The sequence below is a fragment of the Sorex fumeus genome, unplaced genomic scaffold, assembly GCF_029834395.1.
Source record: "Sorex fumeus unplaced genomic scaffold, SorFum_2.1 ptg000051l, whole genome shotgun sequence".
NCBI lineage: Eukaryota > Metazoa > Chordata > Mammalia > Eulipotyphla > Soricidae > Sorex > Sorex fumeus.
In genome coordinates, this window is record NW_026606108.1 from 14,102,383 (window position 1) to 14,128,863 (window position 26,481).

A 26,481-nucleotide genomic window follows, 5' to 3' on the forward strand; every position below is an offset into this window, starting at 1 on the left:
AGCAACTAATTCTCATTGTTTTCTATATTCGAGGCACTGTTTTAAACACTTTATATGGATCATGTGACTTAAAACATAAAACAAAATGTATGAGTGCTACCATTTTATGAGTAAGTGAAATTAGGCAGAAAGATGAAATAATATGTTCGAGGTTAGAACAAATGTAATAGAAGTTGAATTCGATTTGCATGACTCAAGTACCCAGATCGCATTTTAAAACTAAACTCAGGTGGTAGAGATTTTGAAGAACTTTTTACTCCATACAAGAACGGGTAAATTAGGGGCTGGAGCAATAGCACAGCGGGTAGGGCGTTTGCCTTGCACGCAGCCGACCCGGGTTCGATTTCCAGCATCCCATATGGTCCCCCAAGCACTGCCAGGAGTGATTCCTGAGTGCAGAGCCAGGAGTAATCCCTGAGCATCAGCTGGGTGTGACCCAAAAAGCAAATAAATAAATAAATAAATAAAAGAACAGGTAAATTAGTACCTGTTTTGTTTTGTTTTGTCTTTTGGTGGTGCTTAGGATTTACTTCTGATTCTGTGCTCAGGGATCACTCCTAATGGGACTCAGGGGACCATGTAGGGTGCTGGGGATTAAACTCAGGTCAACCATATGCAAGGCAAACACCTTACCCACTGTGCTATCTATCCAGCTCAACCATTTCTAGATGGGACTTACTTGGATTACAATTAGAATAAGCAATATTTTTGTACCATTTCTCTGTACTATTTAGTGGTTTGGCTTTATGCCACCCACATACCTCAGTGGTGTCTTTTCCGTAACTAATTTTTTCACTATAGGAATTCCAACAGGCTTAGATAAAATTCAAACCTGTATAAGGGATATATTCGCACTACAAATTCTGAGGAGACAACCTCCCATCATCCCTCTCCTCCTCCTCCTCCTCCCCCTCCTCCTCCTCCTCCTCCTCCTCCTTCTCCTCCTTCTCCTCCCCCTCCTTCTCCTTTTTCTCCTCCTCCTCATTGGAGGGAGAGGGATCTGTTCTGATTTCTGCTTTTTTTGCTCTGGACCAAATGACCTTGTTTCTTGTCTGCTCTGGAGCTTCATCTCTCAAACCCTTTCTTGAGTCCCAGAATCTCATAAGACAGCCAAAGTGGAAGTGGTCCTGATTATTAATATTTTCAGTTCCATTGTTTTTTGTCCTTAATAATACATTGATATATTTTGTGCTGGGAGGGCTAGGTTATCTAATCTATTGCTGTGCTTATCAATTATTTTTAAATCATAAAAATTCTCTGATTGGACCCTGTATTGCTGAGAATTTATGCTAATTCAAATAGATTCAATTTGTTTTTCTTTTGTCTAGTGAATAAGGAATAAATTGGTAGGAGGAACTAACTTTCCACTCCAAAATTATAGATTAATTGAAATCTCTTATTTTATCTTGAACTTCAAGATAGGGTTTATATCCTTTTATAATTTATCGATTCTGTTTTATTAGTAACAGACCAAGACTGGAAACAACCCAAATGTCCTACAACATGTCAATGGAAAAATAAAATCTGGATTTCCACACAATGCACAACTATTAAGCAATAAGAAGAGTCAAGCTATTGACATATGATAAATGAGAGTGGAGGGGCCAAAAAGATAGTACAGTGGGTAAGGTGCTTGCCTTGCATGTGGTCAATACCGTATCCTACCAAGAGTAATCCCGGAGCACGGAGCCAGGAGTAAACTGAGCAGTCAAGTGTGGTCTACCCCACCTAAAAAACCTAAGATGGACCTTCCCCATTCTTAACTATAAATGAGACTAGTAAAATATCCTCCCTCCCCTTCCCATTTTAGAATATTAAATGAAATAATACGTTCAGAAGGTTGCCTGGTAATATCATTATCCTTATTGAATTCATGAAGACATTTCCTTGCCGTTTATGGCTGTGTGGTAACAGTGTTATGGAAAAGTGATTCTGTGTAATAAAAAGAGACGATGGATATTGCCATTGTATATATGGAAAGACAAGAGAAGCATCTGACTTACTGATGTCTTCCTATGGGTCAGTGTATTTACTAACCACCATTTTACACATTTAATCCACCAAATAGTGCTCTGTGGCAGAGTATTAATAGTTCATATTATAGATGAGGAAACACACTCAGGAAGATTCAGAGAATTTTCCATTTCATACAGCAAATATTTAATGTTGCCAGGATAGAAAGCTAGGTCCCCGTCCCAGTTCAAGTTTTTCTACTTTTACAGATGTTTATATAAATCAGACTTCTTTAAACACTGCAATTAATTTGCAGTCTCGGGATGACATTTGTAGTATTTCTCTCTTCTTTATTAAGAAATTAAAAGTTAGCATTTTGAAGTCTCTTCTACTCTAAATATTTTAGTACATTTTAGACAAGAGATTTGGAGATCCTTGTAGTAGTTCATAAAGAGCCCCAAGATCTTAGTTAGCCTGAATTTTTAGCGGTTTGCTTATAGGTTGAATCAAAATTTAATTGCAGAAGGCAGTATTGTAGGTGGGACAGTCCATTGTCTGGACTGCTCAGCATGAAGTGAAGAGAGACTTCCTAGAGATTAGAAGAAGACAAAGCACCCCATGGTGAACTCAATTAAAAAACAAAACAAAAACGAAAGCCAAGCTCATAAGAAAATTGTTTCCAGTAATATGTCATCAAAACCTTTGCTCAGGTTCATTCACCCGTGGATCTGTCTTTGTGTTCTTTTTCTTCTTCAAACTCCTTTCTCTTTAGACAACTGCCAAGTGTGGTAATGGAAGCGCTAAAGGAACACTTATGTCAAACAAAGACAAGTTGTTTCTTCTATGAGTGAGTCTCAAAGATTATGCTTCCTATTCCTCAGGTTTATGGAGGAACTTGGCTCCAGATTTCCACTGGAAAGAAACACAAAACTTTGGAAGTCCATGTGGAAAGCTTAGCTTTTCCTGATTTTGATATCAGGCAGGATTGCAGTGAGTACTCTCATCTGAATTTGAGAGAAAAATGCTTTGGGTAGGAACCTCCCAATGAATCTTCAGGATTGTTAGTGCTTTGATATGATGGTGGCCTGATACAGCTGGGAAAAGTAGTACTTTTCATCACTGCAGTTATATTAGAAGATGGCAAGGAAAAGTCCACTATAGAAGAGCCACTTTATGACCTCTGTAACTGGGTATTGACCCTGGACTGGCTCAAACTGCCAACATTCCAGGAAGCCAACACAAATGAGAATATCCTGCTTGAAAAGTCTGATAAAGGGGCTGGAGTGATAGCACAGCGGGTCGGGCATTTGCCTTGCACGCAGCCAACATGGCCAACACAGGTTCGATTCCCAGCACCCCATATGGTCCCCTGAGCACTGCCAGCAGCAATTCCTGAGTGCATGAGCCAGGAGTGACCCCTTAGCATCGCTGGGTGTGACCCAAAAAGAAAAAAAAAGTCTGATAAAGAAAACTTTGACCAATTTTTTTTACTTTGTGGCCCCTCCACCTGAGTTGTTACTCAGACTATTACTTTGTGAGCCATAACTCAGACTGTTACTCTCTCTCTGCCTCCACCTTCACTCCATTCATTTTCTTTTTCCTCTGAAAGAGCCCTCAGCTGGCTCACTCAAAAGGCCCTTTTGGGAATCTAACCTGAGCCTGTGCTCCCCCAACTATAGCTCTCTATTATTCCCTAACAAACACATATGGCATATTAGTAATGTTGCAATTTTCTTATTGAAAGTTAATATAATTTATTTTGCTTTATTTTTATTTTATTTTATTATAAGTTGGGAAAAACAAGGTCTGGTTCACATATGGTTTAAAAAAACAATGAAGCAGTCTTGGGTTGGGTTAGGCGAACCATAAGAAATGACCTCAAAACTGGCAGAAAACCCCAACAAGCTTGAAAAATGGCATGCTACAAGTTCCAGGAGGCACTGCAAGACCAGCTCCAGACACATTTCATTTTGCATTGTTATTAATGGCTTGGGAAGAGGCTGTAAATCCATTATGGTAATTATATCTGCAGATGAGGGTAAATAGGATGGTGTGAGAGCCTCTAGTGAGGAAGAGACATAGAACAGAGCAGCCTAGAGAGATTAGAAATATGGACAGGAAATGAACAAATGAGATCAGCCTGGAAAAGTAGAAATGTGCATCTGGAGAAATACCTAATTGGAAAAACAGAGAGGAACTCAAAGGGAGAGTCATACTTGGAAAGCATCAATGGTAAATAGGCCTTTGAGTACAGCTCATTCCTGGATATGTTTGTGACATGATAAAAAAAAATCAATTGTAAGGCTGCTGTGTAGCGAGCCTGGTGGGGTGCATTTTTTTTCAAACAGGAGCAGTTTCATCACATCGTTTAATCACCAACACAAAGAAATTGGAAGCAAATAATTTATTCTCCATAACAGAGATGATGAAGATGAGGAGAGATTGACTTACTTTTGGGGGTGAGGAGGTGGGGGTGGTTTTAGGGATCCACCCAGTGATGCTTAGGGTTTCCTCCTGGCTCTGCATTCAGTAATTACTCCTGGTGGTGCTCTAGGGGACCATATGGGTTGCCAGGGACCGAACCCTAGTTGGCCTCATGTTAGGCAAGCACCCTCCCTGCTGTAATATTGCTCTGGCCCCAGTTGAGTGACTTACTAAAGGTCAAATAATCTGTTAAATAAAAATGGGTCCCTTGGTTCTTTAATTTTTGGGGTGAGGGTGGGTGGGTGACCACACCCAGTGATATTCAGAGCTTACTCCTGGCTTTGAGCTTACTCCTGGCTTTGTGCTCAGGAATCACTCCTGGAGATGCTCAGGCGGGCCATATGGGGTTCCGGGAATTGAACCTGGGTCATCTTTGTGGAAGGAAATGCCTTATCCACTGTACTTAATCCATTGAGCCCAGTTCTTTAATCTTTTTTCTTCTTTTACAACACCACCTCATTATTAGATCTGAAGCTGAGAATAATAACTGTTTCTCATTCATCGTTTCCTCATATCTTTCTGAGACTATGAACAATTTTGTTTGAACATAATATTACTAACATTATGACATCTATGTATCTCACCAACCCCTTTTGTCTTGGATGAAGTGAGGCAGGATGGAAAGAAAAGTAGATCTCTAGCTTATGAGTCAGAACCTTCTACCAGTGGTGTAACAGGTTAGAGGTAAGCAAACGTGCTTATTGGTCTCATGCCTCAAATGTGGGTCTGAATTGATTGACCATGATTGGTTTCATGGAATGAATCTTTCTGAAGTGAGTACAAATTATCAAATCCAGATGAAGATGCCTGAGAGAGACATAGATCCATGTAAATACCCAGATTAAGAGTGCTTCTTGGCAAGTAAGCAAGCTTATATTTTCAAGGAGTCTCTTTGTGAAATGTGTCTCACTCTGTTCTTTCATTCTCTTGTTTGTTCTTTCATTCTCTTGTTTGTTCTTTCATTCTCTTGTTTGAGGTTGGTCTTTCTTGAGTTGATTGCTCTTGAAACAAATTTTCCTTGGTAATGATCGATGAGTTTCTGTGTACTCTCATCTGTCTTGCTGTATGAGCAGCAGTTCAGAATCTGGAGAGGGCAAGGCATTTACTTTACGCCAAATTGAGCCCAGTTTGATTCCTGGCATTGCATATGGTTCCCTGAGTGCAACTGGGTATGACTCCCAAAACAAACAAAAAGAATCAAATCAGTGTACTTAAAGTCTTTAGGTTCTATCTGTGATAAAATGTCTCTTCTTTCTCTGACAAATGTCTGTCTGTCCATACATGTTTCTAGGGTATTTCTTCTCCAGTGGTGATTAGATTAGATTAAGCTAGGAACTCACCCCAAAAATGTTAGTTGTTGGACTAAGAAACTGTCAGTGTGGTGACAGTGGAGAATATAAGCACACAATGTTTAGCAAAAAATTTGAGCTAATATAAATAAGGGCTGGAGTGATAGCACAGCAGGTAGGGCGTTTGCTTCCAGGGTTTGAGTCCTCTGTCTCTCTCGGAGACCCTAGTAAGCTACTGAGAATATCCCACCCGCACAGCAGAGCCTGGCAAGCTCCCCGTGGCATATTCAATATGCCAAAAACGGTAACAAGTCTCACAATGGAGACGTTACTGGTGCCCGCTCGAGCAAGTAGATGAACAACGGGAAGACAATGCTTCAGTGCTACAGAATGTAAATAAAGTCCAGGGAGTAAAGGTGAGAGCCCAGAAGGAAGAAGAGGCTGTAGATGCAAGGTTGGCATTGATGTGAATGTTCACTTCATCTTTTAAGTCCCTCGTCCTCTTCCACACCACAGGTGCAGAGGATCGAACCCAGTCTTCACATATTAATGCACACTTTGCCACCGGGCCATCTTTAATATACATTTTGCAGTTAGAGGCCATACCTGGTGGTGTTCAGGAGTTTGGGTAGTTCTGGATTATTGAACTTGGAACCTTGTGGTATTCAGAGGTGACTAACTCTTGAGTGGCTCTTGCAGTATTGGGGAGGGTGTAATCACCCTCCTGAGGGCAAAGATGTATACCCACAGGACTTCTTTTCTCTCTTTGTGTTGGGTCATTTAAAATTGTGTATTCTGGGAAACCTTACACTATATTTTCATGAATCTGTTTCATTAATCCACTTCATTGGAGTTACTGTCACAGAATAAAATATACTGTTATCTAATTCTTATGCCATGTAAGTGAACCATTTTTGTAGAAGAGGAAATTGAATTTGACTGGGGCAACATAGCTAGCAGGGGATTAGAGTTGATGTCTATGTTCTTGCAGAGCTGGATTTATCTTCTGAGATACATCATACAATCTTCTCCCATTTCTGCCAGTTGTACATGTGTGTGGGGGGGAGGGGCGGGCGTGGGAAGGGAAAGGGGGCAAGGTTATTGGAACACACTCCAGAGACCGTCCATGAAGCAGAGAGGTAAGGTTAAGACCAGAGGTGGAATCCTGCTAGCATCAGACAGACCTTGTCAGAATTAAGGTAGGACCTGAATTTCTTTGATTGGAGGAGTTCCTGCAGGAGAGGGGAAGTGTCAGGACCCCATTCAGACCCTGACGGTAGGTGGTTGCTTTTGATAAGGATAAGTGAGGTCGTTCTGGGAAATCCTTGATGATTGATATCTTGGGTTGATATTACTATGGGAAATAGAGAGCCTACTTGTGTTCTCAAGGTTGTTATTTCCTGCTTGACTCAGAGGGAAATTCACATATGTGCTGTTGTCTCTGTCCATATTCCATGGCACTTCACATTCATTGTATACTAGTTAAGGAATAGGTATTGAGTAGGATCAGAGTGTAGTTAATCATGAAGTTAATGTGTCAGATCAGCTTACTGTGACAAGCCCAGCTTTGCTTTTATTGGGACAGGAGAAGCTTTGTGATGGTCATTTCCTTTAAGGACCTATTGGTCCCAGGGTTTTAAGGGAAAGAACCTTGAATCTTATTGAAATAAATATTGACCAAAAGTTAGGGGACCCAGAGAGAAATTTAACTTTGTGATAAGTAAATAGAGAATGACTTATTCTTCTATTCTGCAGTAAATGTCTAAATACTTAGTGAGCTTGCCCCATACAGCTGTCCCTCCCAGTGATTTTCAGGGATTTTGCTTAGAAAAAGAAACTGAGCCCCCATTTAACTTTATTTCTAATGAAGGCGGTGTCAAACATATGTGGGTATTTGTAATAATCGTTTTCCATGGAGGCATTAACTTAAAAACATTATTACAAGTCAACCATCATTCTACCTAGCAACTTGTGATATATTTTCCCCATGCTAGAGTAAATTCTCATGAAGTGTATAATTTAGGAAGTATCAGTAACAAAATATGTGCATATCTGTTGTCAGCAGTGGTCTGGAGAGGCAAAGTTTTTTGTGGCTATGAAATAATGAAAAACAGCACTAAGTTACTTATTCAAAATATACATCATTATAGGGATCTTTCTGGAAGATACTCCTACAGGATATTTGAGAGCTGGAAATCCTTGTACAATTTGGTATATGACTGCAGAAGAGAGGAAGATTGGGATTTAACTGGGGTCTAGGTAGGGCAGAGAATCTCCATATTCAATGGACTGTTCCTGGGACTAGATAGCCTTTTTTGTATTTTTCCTTTTAAGAAAGTCTCTCCCTCTCCTTTTTGTTGTCGTTGCAATCACCAGGTTTTGCACCCTTGTTTGTGTGCTTGAGGATCATACACTGCCACCTGGATTACACTTGGTGTGTGGGTGGCACTAGGGATTAAACTTGAGGCTTTGCGCCTGGAAGACAGGTGCTCCTCCACTGAGCCATTGCTGGGCCTGTTGAAGTCATCTCTTTAAGCCACAATGATAAATGACTGGACTCATCTTTCCGCTAAGACCTGTTCCTTCATGTTCGTGTTCAGCATATTTGCTCAGGTCTTCTGTTTGCCTTTTTCAGGGAGGGGGAGCAGGATTCCCCAGCAGCGCTAGGGCGGATTCTGAAAGAGGTGTGGGATCTCACCTGTAGTACTTAGCCCATCACCTCAAGGTCCAAGGCACAGCCAGGATGGCTGTTCTGACCTGACGGTGCTGGGGTCCTAGGGCCATTCTGGGGGTGTTAAAGGGTCAGTAGGGCTATATCTGTATATGCAGTGCTAAGGGCAGGAACCTAGTAACTTGAGCATGTCTGATACCACACGCATAATCACCCTGACCCCTGACTAGTGAAAGATAAGGAAAACTAAGAAAGTTTCCAGGTTGGGGTCAGAGCGATAGTACAGCGGGTAGGGTGTTTGTCTTACAAGCAGCCGACCTGAGTTCAATTCCCGGCATCCCATATGGTCCTCCAAGCACTGCCAGGAGTAATTCCTGAGTGCAGAGCCAGAGTAACCCCTGAACATCTTTGGATGTGACCTAAAAAGCAAAAAAAAAAAAATTCCTGGTTGCTGATCCCAAATTATTTCAGATAATTTGAAATAAATTTGGAAAGTGAAAATATTTCCAAATTGTCCAGTCTCTAAATCTTACATTCAGGTTCACTAACTGGAGAGAAATTAGTACCTCAGACCTACCAGGAACCAAACACTCTGCTTGGGACCAGATAAATGTCTGCTACTATGTTTCTTGAGGTCAGAAAAGCCAGAGTTCCTTCTTGAGCAATCTGATCAAAAACTCTTCATCGGCTGACAGATAAAGTAGTGTGAGAGGTGCCTGTTAAGTCATTCTGTGGCACTTTCTGGGAGAATTCTCAGAGAAACCTGTGACTAGACCCTTAGTAGCATTTCTCTGCTGTTCCTGCTTCTCCCAGAATATAGAAGCCAGAGGCTGATGGGGGGAAGGGGGAGGGCAGTGGCCCTGGAGTATTTCTGTAGCTGAGTGCAGGAAATGAGAGGGAAAAACAAAAGGCCAAGCTGCCAGAGTCTCTTCCTGGAGACAGAAAGAAACCTGGAAAATATAAAAGGGGGTTGCAGTCTTGCACTTGAGCTTGGCTTGCTACTCAGAGCCTCAATCCAAGAGTGAGTCTCACATGTCCTCTGGGAAGGAGCTCGCAGAGAGTGCCATGCACAACCACATGTGTTTTCATTCAACCCCAGGTTGAAATCCATGGAATTAACTATACATCCCGCAGCTCTAGGCCATGATCTCCATCGGGCTGTAACAGAGGACCTCACCTGTCTGGGGTTCAATTTTGTGGCTAAAGGCCTAGTGGGCTGGGAATGCGGCAGCTCCCTAGAGAGAACCCATACTCTCTTGATGCTGACCAGACACCAAAGTCAGCCTCAGAAAAGACCTAACCTCACCTCTGAGACACACTTGCCTATTCTTCGGTGCCCAAACTAGCTCAGTGTCCTCATGATCGATGTCAGAAATTCAAATAGCTGCATCCAGGCAGAGAGCATCAATAGATGGAAGAAACCCCAATGTAAAGCCAGAGAAACAGTAGACATTATGGCTAATTGAACAATATGTGTTCTGCCCAACAGGCAGCCAGTAACTGATGCTAGCTCATGGCACCCATGGGTGTTTGGGGACTCTGCAAACCATTGAGGTGTAACACCTTTATCTTTGCTCTTTACGCCTAATCCTGTAGGTCCACTAGATACTTCTATTTAATGCCTCCCTTTTTTTGACATTTTTTTGGGGGGAGGGGCTTTTGGGCCACACCCAGATGTGCTCAGGACTTACTCCTGGTTCTACCCTCAGGAATCACTCCTGGAAGTCTTGAGGGACCACACGGGGTGCTGGGAATCAAACCTGGGTTGGCTGTGTGCAAGGCAAGCTCCCTACCCACTCTGGCCCGTCCTTGACCTAATTAGAAACTTTTACACACTGCATAGAAATTTATATAGTGTTTTGATCTCTTGCAGAGCATCCCCTCTGAAATTTGGACTTTAGAGAAGAGTTCTCATTTGACTATCCCCACTACCTCTGAATGGAGCTGTATGTAATCTTGCTTACCATAGTGAGTTAGTGTACCTGTGAATCAGGCGTAAGTGTTTTCCTCCTGTTGCAGCTGATCAGAATGAAGAGCCCTGGGTGTGTGCTAACAGGAAGGTTCTGAAGAAAATAGTGGGTCAGGTAGTCCTTTTCTATGCTCAGTTTAAGATAGATGATTTTCATCCTTTGATGAATTGCTTTAAGGCCAACCTGACCCTTACTAGTGTCCAGTAGCACCAAAGGATCCCATATTTGAATTGTTGCTAGATTCTCTTGTGCAGAATCCTAGGGGTGTGAATAGTTATGTTCCTTTTGTGACTTGCATGATCCCCACATGATGACTTTTCTTTGGGGAAAGGGAGCTCTGATTCCATAGCCTGTATTGAGACATTGATCAGAGTGGTAGGGCTACTGCATTGCAGTCTATTGCCTCCGCCCACCTGACTTGGAAGAATTTGGTCTTGCCACTACCACTGTAGTTTCAAGATCCTAAGTGAGTTTGGTCTTGTGACTAGTTTTCATTAATCCTGGCCTCAAAGGGGATTAAATAATATTTTCTAAATTGATACATGTATCAGTGGGGAAAAAAATGAATGAAATAAAAGGTCATCATTTATGAATTTATAGTGAGTTCCAAATTCAGCCTTACTATTCTTCTAAAACATCAAAGTCTGACTTTCTGGTTTTCTTTCATGGAAATTTCAAATAAACGGCATGGCACAAATGTGGTTTTATTTTATTAATTAATTAACTAATTTTAATGAGTCATCGTGAGATACATTTGCAGACTCACAAACTTTCATGATAGTGTTTCAGTAAACAGTGTTCAAGTACCCATCCCTCCAGCAGTGCCCATTCTCTACCCCCAGTGTTCCCAGTATCCCTCCTCATACCCCCACCCCTTCCCACCTCCTGCCTCTGTGCAGGCACAGTCCCTCTTACTCTGTCCTTTTGTGTGTTATGGTTTACAATACAACTAACACGTAGCTATCATGTTTGGTCCATAGTCTACTATGCATCAACATGCATCTACTATGCCGAGCGATCCCTCCACAAGTGTGGTTTTAATAGGAAAGAAACTAGGTCTTCTTCTGGGACGATATATTATATAGAAATCCACAGCTAATCCTAGATGTTGCAAATAAAAGTATGTGCCATCTGTGCAGTACTCTACACACCCATAGCGGCAGGAATGTAGGGTCAGTTTCTAGAGAGTAATGTACAACAACAATATTGGGAAGGCAAATTCCTTACATATTTTTGAAGCTTAAGTAAATCAAACTATCATCTCTGATATTCATGGAGAATTATCAAGAAATTTTCTATATGTGGAATGTGAGGTCTATATATCTCACGTGTGTTAGGTGAGGAATGGAGGAAATAGTAATTCACTCCTTGCTCTCAGCCTTGCCTAGTAACCCTAGAGAGTGGGGACTGTGTTTGTCTTTGAAATGAGGTGCCACCCAGCTTCTGCAGAAGATCAGAAACTGCGACTGAGGAAACTAATGAGACTAGCCTTTCCTCTACTGAGGGAAGTTAGTGGGAAACCCCATCTTGAGGGAGAGATGCTAGATGCCCCACTCAGGCTGGTCTGTTTGATTTTGGAATAAACCCCTGGGAATCCTTTCTCTCTTTTTTGTATATTTAGTTTATGCCTCCAAGGGCATCATTGTTTGCCAAGTTATTTCTGTGCATTTAATATATAAACATCTAATAATAGCAGGTGAATAACTGCTTTGATTTTCGTTTCTTGACCTTGAACATTCATGACTAAGACTTCCTTTGTTTGAGTTGTAAGTAAAATTAATGGCCCTCAAATGACTTAATGGGCAGTTCTGCAATTAAATGTTTATATATTTTCACATTAGACTAATCTATGTATTTCACAGAGGTCTAGTAAATGGATTTTGCTCCTCCAAACTGGGGAGTATATTTTTTTCTCATTCCTTAAATCAGGACAAGGATGAAACATTTCCTTAGATTAACATAGCGAAATGCAGATTTGTTTTAAAATGTAGAGCATTTTCAGTAAACTGTGAAGATGTCTAAGAATTTATTTGAAATTTATTAGTGGTTAAAAGGAAGACAGGGCATATTTTGTACTCCCTCATGTATTCAATTATCTACCAACCCACTCTCGATGTGCACACACACACAGATATTCTACTCTATATTTTATTCTATTCCAAGCATAATAAAGGAGTTCAGGACTATGAAGATAACAAAGACTTAGTCTCTGACATAAATGAGTTTGTCAAATAATAATCAGGACATTAAAAGTAATGGCAGGAGAAACTCCCATCTAATCAACTTACTTTGTGCTAAGAGCTTTACAGGAATAATCACATTTCATCTTAATTCTGTTTGCTGCCCTCAGACTCCTCATGGGTCTTTGATTGCACACTGGGCCCTTCCTTCTTGAACATTACTCCAGGCGTTGTCCTCAACTTCTGGAGTTTTCCTCCCTTCTTAGAACTCATGCAGACCCCTCGCTAAATCGTTAAATTGCACACCATCATCTGTACAGCTTGGAGCATCTCTTAAATGCTCCCTCTTCCCTGCCACTCACTGAAGGAGGTGCTATCATATGATCACAGCACGCCTCCCAGTGCTGTCCTTTCCTCTCCTAGAAAATGATTTCATACCAACTCCTCTCTCCTCTGCTTTCTCTCCTACACTGTCTGGGATGATGGCAGAATAGAGACCCAGTCAGAGGAGAACTTCCATATCCTCCCTCCGTAAACTTGACCGAGCTGCCTGTTTGCTTATACTACTCCGTTCATCACATTCCCTGCTCCTTGCTAAAGGCAAGTGCCCCATTTGAACGCTAGATGTCACCTGTGAAGCCTACTGGAGAAGCAGCAGGCGGTTTGTCCATTAGTCTCCTGCCTCTCCTTATTCAGCCCCAGCCACCTTTAACCACTGTCCTTTCTCTCCCACTAAATTCTTTCTTTGCCTGCTAAAACTCCATAACCTGGTCTCTGTGCGCAACAATATCCCTCGAAAGAATGGCCTATATTATCTTTCTCAAATTCCCACTCTAATTTTTCTCTTGGCAACACTCCAGTCAGTCTTTACTTACCCCTCTTTCTCATTGAGACTACTCTGGCACATAGACACATGTAGGTACTCAGTAGATATATTGGATATGTCATAAACAGTAACAACAAGTCTCACAATGGAGACATTACTGGTGCAAATCAATGAACAATGGGAGGACAGTGCTACAGTGCAGTGCTAATTTAGTACATGCACACCAGTTTTTTTTTTTTAACCCACTGTGAGGGTGAGTATCAGAATACTCATTTTATAGGCTCTCAGTGACCTTGGCATTGTTTTCATATCCTGATTATTTTCCATCTTCCTTACCCTTCAACAGAGCTGAACAAAGTGAGCACATGCTCTTCTTAGAAATCATTTTGTTTCTTGATCTTCAGAATATCATGACTCTCACGGTTTCCTGATCTCTCATCACACTCTCTTGATTTCCTTTCCTGTTCACTTATTTCTCCATAAAAGGCTTTCCCAGCTTCCTTCTTTATCTAGACATCTTGGTCTTCTCATCCAACTCTTTTCTTTATATAATACTGAGAAGTTATATATAACACGAATGTCTTGATAACCCACTCTCACAGTGGGTAGCACTGTAGCACTGTCCTCCTGTTGTTCATCGATTTGCTCGAGTGGGCCCAGTAATGTCTCCATTGTGAGACTTGTTACTGTGTTTGGTATATTGAATACATCATGGGTAGCTTGCCAGGCTTTGCGGTGAGGGCGAGATACTCTCGGTAGCTTGCCGGGCTCTCTAAGAGGAGCAGAGGACCACAACACCCAAAAGGAGAGAGAGAACACAGGGGATTGCCCTGCCACAGAGGCAGGGGGGAGGATGGGGGGATGGGGATGGGGGGGATATTATCCATGGTGGTGGAAAATGGGCACTGGTGGAGGGATGGGTATCTGATCATTGTATAATCGAAACCCAAGCACAAAAAATTGTAAATCTACAACTGTACCTCATGGTGTTTCACTAATTAAAAAAAAAAATTAAAAAAAAAAAAGAGGAGCAGAGGAATTGAACCTGGCTCGGCCGGGCTGGCAGCTTGCAAGGCAAATGCCTTACCCACTGTGCTATCGCTACAGCCCACTCATAGTGGGTGTTTTAAAAAAATATGTGCGCATGTACTAAAGTCAACTCCAAATGTGGTATCTTTCACCCAACTCTTCCCTTTTTCTCTCCAGTCTGCATTTTCCCTCCACGTGCTCCACATTTCACCTGTTTAAGAGGAATCCCACCAACATATTCTTTTTTTTATTTACAATGATCAAATACCCATCCCTCCATCAGTGCCCATTTCCCACCACCATGGATCCCAGTATCCCTCCCACCCCCCATCCCCCCCATCCCACCCCATCTCTGTGTCAGGGCATTCCCCTCTGTTCTCTCTCTCCTTTTGGATGTTGTGGTTTGCAAAAGAAACATTGAGTGGCAATCATGTTTGGTCTATGGTCTACTTTCAGCATGCTTCTCCCATCCTGGGAGGATCCTCCCAACACCTTTATTTGGTGTTCCCCTCTTTATCTGAGCTCCCTTTTCCCCTAGTATGTGTGGTTGGCCTCCAAGTCATGGAGTAAAATTCCTTTTACTAATCTTGGCCATTCTCCACCAACATATTCTTGACCTTTATCCCAGCCCCATCCCTCCCTCATGCTCCCCATCAGAGTGAAATAACTTTCATCTTTGAATTGCTGAGGCCAACACATCATCCTTTATCTTGTTTTCATCTCACACCCCAGTGAAATCTATTAGCAAATCCTGTTGGTTTTACCTGGAAATGTCCCTCCTATCTAACCACTTCTCACTGCTTCTGTTTTAGCCCTATGTCTCTGGGCTTTTGGGAGTTCTCTATGTAAAATCCTACCCCATCTTCAGGACAGGGGAATGGCTTTCCCCTCTCTGTCTCTCCTTTATAAATCCTCAGTGCCTCTCCCAACTTTTTAAACACTAGGTAGTTGAGATGTTTTGCTCTTGATTGATTTGTTCCTACTTTAGAATGAACGCCTTTGAGGGCAGTGATGTTATTTTATTTAAATATTTGTATCCCTGGTACCTAGGTTTCTGTAGTAGAAACTATAAATATTAAAGGTAAAGGTAAAGGCCCTCCCGTTGTTCGTCGATTTGGTCGAGCAGGCCCAGTAACGTCTCCATTGGAGATTTTGTTGTTACTGTGTTTGGCATATCGAATACATCATGGGTGGCTTGCCAGGCTCTGCGAGTTACTCTCGGTAGCTTGCCGGGCTCTCCGTGAGGGGCGAAGGAATCGAACTCGGGTCGGCCATGTTGGCTGCATGTAAGGAAGGCAAACGCCCTACCGCTGTGCTATCGCTCCAGCCCAGCAGAGCGGGCTTCTCGGCCTTTTGGCTCAGATCAAGTGTAGTATATATAAATATTAGTTGACTAAATTACTGCACATTCACCTCAATACTGTATGGTAAGTAATAAGGTGCTTATTTTAGAGGTGAGATTGGTAAGACTCAGAGAGTTGAAGCAATATGCTGAAAGTCATAGAATTGTAAAGTAGGGGAATCAGAATATGGATAGAGGTCCCTCTCCTCCCAAATCTGGATTCTTAACAGCACATTTCTCTGGGTTGGAGTCCATTGTACTCTCTCTCTAGTAATAAATGCCCCCTCTGCACACACACCCCAACTCCCTAAAAACAAATATAGAATCAGGAAACTCTAAGAAGGTTTAGAAATGAAAACAGAAAAGATATGGTTACTTTCTAAATTGTTTAAATTTGGGGTGGAAAGGGAGATATATCCAGGGATGTATCTAGGAATGATTGGATGAAACCAGGTTTGGCTTTATGCATAGAAAACTCCTTAATCTCTGTACTGTCTTTCTGGCCTCTAGATTGTAGATTCTAGCCATCGGCTCTTCATTATAGGAACATCTGGATTCTACGTGGTGTGATAGTGCAGTGTGTAGAGCATTTGCCTTGCACGTGGGCCGACTGTGTTTCGGTTCCTCCATCCCTCTTGGAGAGCCCAGTAAGGTATGGAGAGAGTATCCTGCCCGTTTGGCAGAGCCTGGCAAGCTCCCTGTGGCATATTTGATATGCCAAAAACAGTAATAAGTCTCTCAATGGAGACATTACTGGTGCCCGCTCGAGCAAATCGATGAACAACGATGAACAACGGGAGGACTGCAGTGCTACTCTTTCTTCAGACACTACTAAAACAATTCCTACATTAACTTCTATATTTCTTATTGAGTCATTTCAAGGAGAAGACCCTATTTCACACAAGATATAGCACAGTGATGAAAAGACACATCCTCTGCCCCAGGAACTTTACATTCCTGTGGTAGGGAAAAGAATAATACAAATTAACATGCGAAAAGTAGCATGAAAATCAATAGCTAAAACACAGAGCAGTTTTGAATAGGCTATAGAGTGAACCCCAAGAGATTGGGGAGAGGGTTATTATTCATCCCTGGAATGCTAGGGTCCTAGAAAGATAATAATGTGTGTATTACCCAGAGAAAATTACTGCTAGCATTTTGATAGATACCTTTTTACATGTTTTCCATGCATAAATTTTTCTGAACTTCTAAATGCTTTGAGGAGGAACTGTGTCAAGGATTTTTCTATCAGTATTGCTTATGGCACATACTATAGAATACTTTATAATTTTGGCTTTTATTCCATATGTGTCTGTATATTTTGTTGTTTTTAATTAACATTTTTTGTGTGTCTGTATATTTTTAAAAGTTTTTAGATAAAAAAACAAAGACTTCATTAAACGATATTTAGACAACAATCTGAAGAAGAAATTAGGTTACTTTTTAACAATTTTTATAATATCAACTTGATGTTATGGAATATATAGAATATTATAGAGTATATAGAATATACTCAAGATATTCAAATACAAAAACCTACTAGAAAGTTACTACATTATATTTCTAAATAAATTGTAGAATTAAAAAAAGATGATAATGTGTAGTGAGCACAGGGCAAATATTGTCTAGATATTGTGAAGTGATATTGATGAGGAGAGAGCCCTGTTAGGAGGTCCATGTTGCAGTGTTCGTGTAACAGCTGTTGGTGACTAGATATGAATGGAGAGAATACAGTGCCTGGTTATATTTTAAAGGCAGACCGAATAGCATACCCTGACATCGCATATAAGTGTGTTTGCAGGAGAGGAAATCAGGATGGCGGTAACCCTTGGCATGAGCTACTAAAATAAAATGTATTGACTGAGGTGTGCAAGTCTATGGATGTGCTAGGGTTTTAGTGATCAAAATTGTTTCTTTGAAGTCATCAATTCTTAGTGTCTCCCTTTCCGTTCCTCACAGTTTTTAGTGACATAAAGTCAAGCGGTGTATCCAAGGAAAACCATTCAGTGTCATTCTGCTGGCAAAAAGCCATGCTTGTTCCACTTCTCACTCTCTTGGCCAGACACAGAGGCATCCTGTGTTGGTGACTGCCTTTCTTCTTATTCCATGGGTTTCTGTTTGATTGAAGAGGATGAAAGAGGGGAAAGAAATTGCATTCATTGTGTATTTTTGGTGATGGGTACAGCTTGAATTAGTTAGCTGGTTATTATGCATTTCTGTGCATGGTTAGTCACAGGACCCTGATCCCAAACACAACACAATTCTTACTCTGCATTATCTCTTGCGTGCAAACTGGACCACAAAGAGTTTAAGCAAGGCTTGTTGTAATTTGAAACAACACACACACACACACACACACACACACAGAAACACACACACACACACAGAAACACACAGGATCATGAAGTGATCAAAAATTGGTATAAATTTATGTAGTAGGGAGTGTTCAGTAATGACAGTAACAAGAGATAATTAGGATGCAAAGAAGCCCAGGAAAAAAACATTTAAAGTCGATGGTATTTCTTTAGTCTTGTAAATGTTTCCTATTTAGTTTTTGCCTTTAAAAAAGAATTTACAAGATCCCTTCAAGCAAGTTTGGGGTTGTAAAATCTATGGGAAAGATACCAGGGAGCTCCACAGGGTTTTATAGCATATAGTTAGTTCTCTTTTTACGCGGTTCCAAATATAATCCTGCTCATTTGCATGCCAATCCCCAGAATGCTTTGTAATTTCACAACTCTTGGCTAGTGGTCTCAGCACTTATGCTTCAAGAACAAAGCAAAATGTTCAGGGTGTACCTCTGGCTTCAGTGTTCCTCTCCCTGCACCCCCGCCCCCCCTCCCCTTTCCCCCGTGTGCTTTGCAGGGAGGTGACCTTTGCCTGGCATTTATCCCTTAGCCAGAGTGGCGCAGAAATAAAGTGGAGTCTGCCTGAGAAGACTGCATTTTGTCCAGTTACCCATGAAAAACCGGAACCCTGGATTAATTCATTCGAGAGGGAGTGTTGGTGGGGGGAAGGGGACGTCATGTCTGCCCTGTCTTTATGTGGCTTGGTTGGTTCATTCCAAGTTACAGAAAGCACAAGCTGGAGTATTCTGTATCCTTCTCGTCCGGGTCCTTTATATAGCTTCTCACATGGCAAAGGAAACCTTCAGTTTAATGAAAGGATGTGCAGTAAGTGTGGTCAGTAGCCCGCTTTATAGAAATAGAAATTCAAGATCACCAATGCAGACCCAGTCAAGCTTAGTGACAATCGCAGAATAGGGCTTTGGGACCCACAATTGTTGGGGGCGGGGTGCGCAGTGGAAAGAGTCTGGCGTTGAGAAGGTTTTGTGATTTTGTGCAGCAAGCCACTTGTTATTTTAATAGTATGCGTGGGATTATTTGGGGGGCGAGCCTCGGAGGGTCCTCCTCCCTACTCCCCACTCAGCCCCCACCCACATGGCTCCTCCAAAGAGGTCCTCCTCGACTGTTGGATGTGATCGGCGGCTAAGGGGACAATAGAACCCAGGGCTAAGAGGCCGTTTTCTCTCCTGCGCCTAGTAACACACTGACCTTTGTGTCTCAGCCCCGCGGAGAGGAAACCCGCGCTTGTGATCGGCGCACACGGTTCCCCCACCCCACCCCACCCCGACTTGCAGCCGTGCACGCTGCACCCCCAAGGAAGGCGCGGGGCTCTCGCCACCACAGGTGTTTGTGACTGCTTCTTTCCAGGGAGACACTAAAAAAGGAGCGGGAGGGCGAGCGCAGGGGCTCCTTTGCGCCGACCTGATCTGGAGGCTCTTTCGCAAGTACAGAGATGGGTGGAGGACCACTGCCCCCGTCGCAGCCTGCCAGGGGAAACGTTGTTTCCCGCCGATGAAACGGCCGGTTCGCTGTCTCGGAGACGGCTGGGGGCTGCGCCGTCGGGGCCGAGGCCGGCTCCTAAAGCGGCCGGCGCCTGCTGTTTACCCGTCGGCTTGCAGCCGAGGCGACGCCCGGCGCTAGGCGGGAACAAAGGCAGCGCCCCCCGCCTGCAGCCCGTGCAGCCGCTGGGACGCGGGCTCGGCGACGGCGGTCCCGGGCCGTGGCCGTGCAGCAGTGAGGGGGCCACCGGGGCTGGCCGGTCGCACCCGGGGGCTGGAGGGCGGCCACGGCATTGCCCCGGGGCCCGTGACGGCGGGGCGGGCTGCGGCGACGCCCGCGTGGCTTTTTCTTTTTTTTTTTCTCCTGCACCCGAGACTGCAGCAGCATCCCCGCCCCGAAGGGTCCCTCGCGCCCCCTGGCGGCCGTGTCGGCGACCGGCGCTGCCGCACCCGCCCGTCACACACACAAAAAAGCCAAGGGGGTGGGGAGGGAGGGGTGGGATGTGGGTGAGGCCGACGCAGCGCGGAAAATCAATAGGGATCAGAGAGGAGCTGGAGGAGGAGTCGCGGCTCCACCGTTCTGTGTCTTACCGGATCTCAGCTGGCATAGCAAAAGGGGGGGGAAAAAGGGTGGGAGGAGGATTAAAAAAAAAAAAAAGAAAAGAAAGAAACTGCAACCCGGGTCGGGAGTGCAGGCGAGCGGAGGAGGGTGTGTGCGGCGGGGGGTGTCGGGGTGAGAGGGGGCCCGGGAGATTTACTATTGTCTCCGGCAGCCGCCGCGGGAGCCCGCGAGGGGGGCGGGGGCGAGGGAGGCGCGGCCGCGGCCAGCGCACAGTCGCTCCACCTGATCGCGGGGTTCTGGGCGCTGCGGAAGGCGCCGGCGAGCAGGAGCTGCAGCAGCGAGGGAGGCAGCGGCGGCCGCCAGCACCGCCACCATGTCCTACCAAGGCAAGAAGAACATCCCGCGGATCACGGTGAGTGCCGCCGCCGCCGCCGCCCTGCCCGCTGTGTCCCGGACCGGGTCCCCCCCGCCCTTACCCCCGGGCAGAGACGCGGAGCCCCCCAACTCCGGCTCCCGGGGCTGGAGAGCGGCGGGCGCCACCCAGACCCGGCGACCCCAATACTTGGGGAGGGACAAAAACAAAGAGGAAACCCCAACCGGGGCGCGGAGAACTTTGCAGGATTTCCCCGCCTTTCCCGCCAGCCGGTAGTCCCCCCCTGCCTCCCTCCCCACTCCCCAAGAGCGCGGGGCTCTCGGCTCTCTCTGGACGTCCCCCGCGCTGACCCCGGTTGGGGTGTGCTTTGTGGTGGAGGGTCCTCTAGGCGGGGCGGGGTATGGAGAGGTGACAGCTTGTGCCCAGGGATGCTTGGCCGCACGGCCGCACCCTCTTCTGGCGCCAGCCTCGTGGCTCTGCCCCTGTCGCGGTGAAGGGTGGGGAGTGTCCGTCCGTCGGTCCTCTCCCGGCCTTTGCTCGCCTGCGTGCTCCCCAGTTTCTGTTCCAGTGCGTCCTATTTGGGACGGGACCAGCTGGACCCGGAGCTGGAAGGGCCAACTTTTTTTTTTTTTAAACCCTGGATGCATTCCCCCCCCCCCCCCTTCATCTCTCTCCCTCCCGGTCATTTCTCCCCCTAAACTCCGGACAAGGCAGAATTTTCCGACTGATGTAAGGTCGCAGACGCCGGCGGTGCTTGCGGAGTCCGCTGCCTTTGTGTGCGAGACCCAGCCCGCGGCGGCTGGCGGCGGTGCCCGAGGCGCGGGACGTGCGCCCCGGGCGGGGTGGGGAAGGGACCGGCTGCTGGAGAAGCGGAATCTTGGCCGTCGTGGCCGGGCGCTCTCCCCGGCCAGCACCGCGCCTGCTCTCCGGATTCCACCGGGATGCGCTGAAATGATGTTCCTGAATAGAAGGAATGCACAACAGCTGGCTGGTATAAAATTATTATTTATTATTGTTTTAAAAAAGAAAAAGCCAAACAACACCCCCCCCCCCTCCAACCACTGAGCTTTGTTAGTTTAGCAGAATCAGTGAGGTTGTGCATCCTTGTGCACGGGCTGGGGTGTGTGTAGTGAGGGAATGGGTGGCTACTCCATCTTTGCAAGGCGAACAAAGGAAGTGATCAGCTGGCCCCTGGGAGGCCCGGCAGCCGCCCTAGGGCAGAGCTGTACCTGCCACCGCACTTCAACTGCCGGCATTGGCCAGCTTGGGCTGCGGGCACATGTCTGCTAGCACTTGTTCCATTAGGCTGGGAACACCCAGTTCCTCTGCCTTGCCCTACAGGACCTTCCTTGCACAGGCAGGAGGACTCTGGTTCCTGGGTGGACTGTACTTTATGGCTAATTGGTTCTGTCGGGGCATCCTGCCTTATTCAGACACCTGAGCTTCAGCCACACACCCCACCCCTGCCTGCTATCCAGCTGGTCCCTGAGAAGAAACGGTCTCAAGGGAGCCGAGTGGTTAAGAGAGTAAGAATGATCAGGAATCCTCTTGCCAGGTAGAGAGAGCGAGTTCAAACCCATCATCCTTTACCAGCACCTGAAATCATTGACTTAGACACTATTGAAGGAGCTTACGACGGGTCTCTTCCAATGCACACCTTACTAGTGTTCAAAAACAAAAGGGTTGGTTGGGACACCAGCTCCATTTTTTAAATACTTATTTCCCTCACTCCAGCTCTCTGTGTAGATGCCATTTGCCCTAGTGTGCATTCACCAGCTCTACAGAGAAAAGATTCTTTATTTTTTTTTCCTTCCTAGTCTCAAGACTGCAATGGTCCCTCATGCAAAGCCCAGGGATGGCATGGAGGGCCACGCCCATTCTTCTAGGAGCTCAGCCACCTTTAAGAAAAGAGACACAGTTTGCCGTTGATAATGTGCTTTCCAACCCCCCCTTCCGCACTCCCACACTCACACATACCCCACTCCATAAATGTGGCTGTGCCCCCGTCACAGGGCTAGGTTTGCAAGGGGTTCCCTTTTGTTCCTGGCTGCATGCTGTGCCCTGGGGGTGCAGCCATCATTTTCTGTGCGGCTTCTGTCCTTTCTCTGGGCGTGTGGGGCGTGGTGCTGCAGAGCTGCCTCTGCCTAAAGCCGGGGCACGTCTCCCCCAGCAGCCAGGGGAATGGACAGTGGTGCTGAATTTCTTTCTAGCCAGGCTGCCTGGTATTCATTGTAGAAAGAGGGACGGGGAGAAGAGAGGCATGGTGTGGGCGGGGGGTGGGGGGTTGCTGTCTCCATCTCGGGGGCAAAGACTCCATTTGTACATTTTTCTCATGCTTTTGTGTCTGTGGTCCCATGAAGGAGGGGTCTATCTTAGAATAAGCTCTTTATGCATGTGCATGTCTAGAGAGAATGATGATTAGCTGCATACTACAAAGGTTGAGATACTCTTCCTTGATCTTGTTAAAAATACACACAAGAATGTGGGTTCAGACAGATGATTTGACAGCTATAACAGGTAGCCTCTACTTGGGATTCCAGGATATCTTTTTCAAAACAATGGTACAGTGATGGGATTTGAATCCTTTCTTGTTTTCTATCTCGATTCCTTTCTCTGACTACTGCCCCACCCAGCAGCTAAAATGTCCCTAATAATCTGAGCATGGATGGAGAGTCTTTCTCCAGAGATCACTCTCTCCCATCATTTGGGGGTCTCTCTGATAGTTTTGCTTTTGTTTTTCCTTCCATCTTTTCTTTTCTTTCTTTCTTTCTTTTTTTTTTTTTTTGCCATTCTCCTGAGGTTAAAGTCTTCCCAAGTCCCTGAGTTTTTTGATTCGCTAGAGTAGGATCTTTGGGTATAATGTGCTAAGGGCGTTTGCTGTAGGGATCTCAGGTTTCCAGTCCAGATCTCCTCCAGAATTACCTGAGTGCCTGACCTTCATGTCCTGCTCCATCTCTCACCCTTCCTGCCAGTGTCTGGGGCTGGGAGTTGGGGTGGCTCCGCAGATGAGAGCAAGGACCTCCTGCACTGTGTCTGGTCAGAGGGTCACGCCTCAATTCAACATTGTTCTGCAGTAGAAGAGCACACACCTACCGAGTGTTTATTCTGTTTCTGTTGTGCAGGGTGCCTTCCGTGCATTGTCTTGTGGAATCCTTGAATCAACCCTAAGAGACACAATTGCTGCTGCCCCAGTTTCATAGGTTGAAAACGAAACCCATAGGAAAAATTGAGGCATTTGTCAGAGCGCTCGTCCGTACTGGAGGCTAGACTCAAACTTAAACTCCTGAGCACATTCCAACTGCATGACCGGCTCCTGCAGAGCCCTGGCCTCTCACCTCCTACCATCATTTGGAGTCAGTAGTTGATCATTGGTGTTGGTAGTTGAAATGGTTTCAGAGGAGGACCCAGACAATCTTCAGGGGTTGTAGGCCCTGTGAACAGATTTTTCCTGCCACTGTCCACAAGTCCCTAAATTCCATCTCTCTTAGCTATGTGAAGATTTGTATAGAATAAATAGAAATCACGATTTTGCGGATGGCAGCTACCATCCTAATCTCATCAGGTAGAGAGTTGAAGAATCATTGTGTCCCTCTGACAAGAGCAGCAAGTCAAAGCTGACCTCAGGGCCAGGTGGAGATCTAGCTCCCGGGTTCCAGTGATTAATATGTGTTTGCTTATGGAGTCTCTGCAAAAACCTATTTAGCGTTAAGGAGAAGGAAGCCTGCATTGCTAAAATCAGCTTTCCAGGTACACAGCAAGAATTGTTGAGGTGGGGGGCAGCAATAGAATGCAAACCTGGGTCTTGGATGGGCAGTCTCAGTTACCCAGAGCAGTGGAAATATTGAAAGGTGTGGCTGAAGAGCTTGCAAACTCCTAAGAGACACATTTCAGAGAACTGGCTGTTTGCAACGTACTAATTGGATTTCTGGCAGCTGCTGCATTTGTGGTGCATTAGAGGTTGGGTTGTGTGTGCGTGGTTGTTCGGGAATTGCCGGCAGACACACCCTTGGACAGGAACCTGGCATGAAACATGGTTCTTTCTGGGGCCCATGGGCAAAGTGCCTTGATCTCACTTTCAGGGGGCGCTTGTGAGACTGTGGGTACTGTGGAATTTATTTGAAGGTGGGAAATGAACCATAAACTGGAGGAACCCCCAGAGCTCTGCAGCTCTTAAGAGAGCTGAGTTCCGAGAAGAAACTAGAACCTTTGAACAAGACTGGTACAGCCCTGCCCCTGGTTCCTGGAACTGTGTCAACCCTTTGCTTCTATACAGGTCACTTTGGTCTGGGAGGAAACAGACTTGGAGTTTGGGGGAGTATGATGTATGAAAAGAAAAGCCATCCAAAGGCATTTTGGAAGGGAAACTCTAAAGCAAGAAAAAATAGGGAAGATTTAGGAATGGAAAGTATTTTAGATAGTAGATCCTGGAACTCTCTGTTGGGCTGTTGCTGATTACTTTGAAGTTTTGAGAAGGCATGTAATGATTCTTGGCCACTTTGCCAAATACTTATTTTGCTAAATGCTGGGATGTGTAAGAGTGCCCATTTTGCCCAGTAGTATTAGCTGGAAAAGGACCCATTGGCATTTGGTGGGAATTCTGGAAAAGTTTATTTCCCAAGTGAAATCAAGCTATTGGCATAGGACTTATGAATATGACTCTTCTCTCTCCTCTCTCTCTCTTTCTCGCTCTCTTTTTTTTTCTTTTTGGGTCACACCTAGATATACACAGGGGTTACTTTTGGCTCTGCACTCAGGAATTACTCCTGGTGGTGCTTGGAGGACCATATGGGATATTGGGAATCGAACCCAGGTGTTCTGTGTGCAAGGAGAACACCCTACTCCCTGTGCTATCACTCCAACCCTCTCTCTCTCTTCTCTTACTGAGCTATTCAGAGCTCTAGTGAGGTAGTTATCTAGACAATGTCTGTGACCTCAGAGATACTCAAGGAAGTAAACATGAGTTTATTTTTGAAAACCCAAATTCTGCTTTAGAGAGTAGAAATGTATCTTGGAAGATGTGATATTGTTTTGGGGCCACACCAAGCAGTGCTCAGGAGTTACTCCTGGCTCTGCATTCAGGAATCACTCCTGTCTTGGTCAGGGAACCGGGGATCGACCCAGGTTGGCTGCATGTAAGGCAAGCACCCTACCCACTATACTATCTCTCTGGCCCCATAAAGTTTAGGGTTAGAAAGATACTACCTAGAAAACTGTATAGTGAAAATGTTCAAAAGCAAGCGCTGTGTTTTATAAATACCTTAGTTTTCCCCTGCTTTACTTAGGTTACAGTGTTCCTCAGAATTCTGCTTGTTATTCACTCCTGACAATCAGATTGACAGCATTACATGGTCCTTGAAATAATGGCATAGGGACAAACCGTCCCTGAACCTATGGAGGACATTTTCCTCATTCCAGTTTGTCCAAATCAGCTCCCTGTAGACTAGAGTGAAGCAGATCCTTGGTACCCTTTCTTGCAACTCCTCACAACTCCCAGTTTAGTGGATGTTCCTTTGCTCTTTCTCCTCAGTTGGAAAAACATATAATACATTTTCTTAAAAGCCAAAGAGCCTCTGTATTCGAAAGTGATCGTTGGCTGCCCGTGTCCCGGTCATTGATAGTGCAGGGAGAGGAACTGACGAAAGCCTTTCCCCGTGTTTGCGGGGAGTCTCCTGTCCCTTCCAGACTCTGGTGCTTTCATACAGTCTGTCCCTGCTGCTCCCTGAAGGATGCTCTCCACCCCCTGCTGCTCCCTGCATGGTGCTCCTTCCACTGCTGCTCCCTGCCAGGTGCTCACTGGCCTGCAGGGTGAAGCCACCGCCCTCCTGGTACAAAAAAAAAGCCAAACAAAGGGGAAACAACATTTTTTCTCTGCTAAAGAGCCCTCTATTCTGTACCTATTGACATATTGATGTCTGCTTATCACATTTGGCAAAAAACACACAATATTTACAATATATA

The 26,481-nt window shown here is 45.0% G+C and overlaps 1 protein-coding gene and 1 non-coding gene across 2 annotated transcripts in view; both read left to right on the forward strand.

Moving 5' to 3' along the window:
* Positions 1-20,351: 20,351 nt before the first annotated feature.
* Positions 20,352-26,481, forward strand: part of DPYSL3 (dihydropyrimidinase like 3) — a 66,352-nt gene continuing 60,222 nt past the window's right edge. The window contains exon 1 of the mRNA XM_056124421.1: positions 20,352-20,562. Coding sequence (XP_055980396.1) covers positions 20,524-20,562 — 39 coding nt within the window. The 5' untranslated portion in view covers positions 20,352-20,523. The remainder of the gene's footprint in view (positions 20,563-26,481) is intronic.
* On the forward strand, positions 26,092-26,224 carry LOC130033152 (small nucleolar RNA SNORA71). The gene has a single exon (XR_008793901.1). It is a non-coding gene; the product is annotated as a small nucleolar RNA SNORA71 (small nucleolar RNA).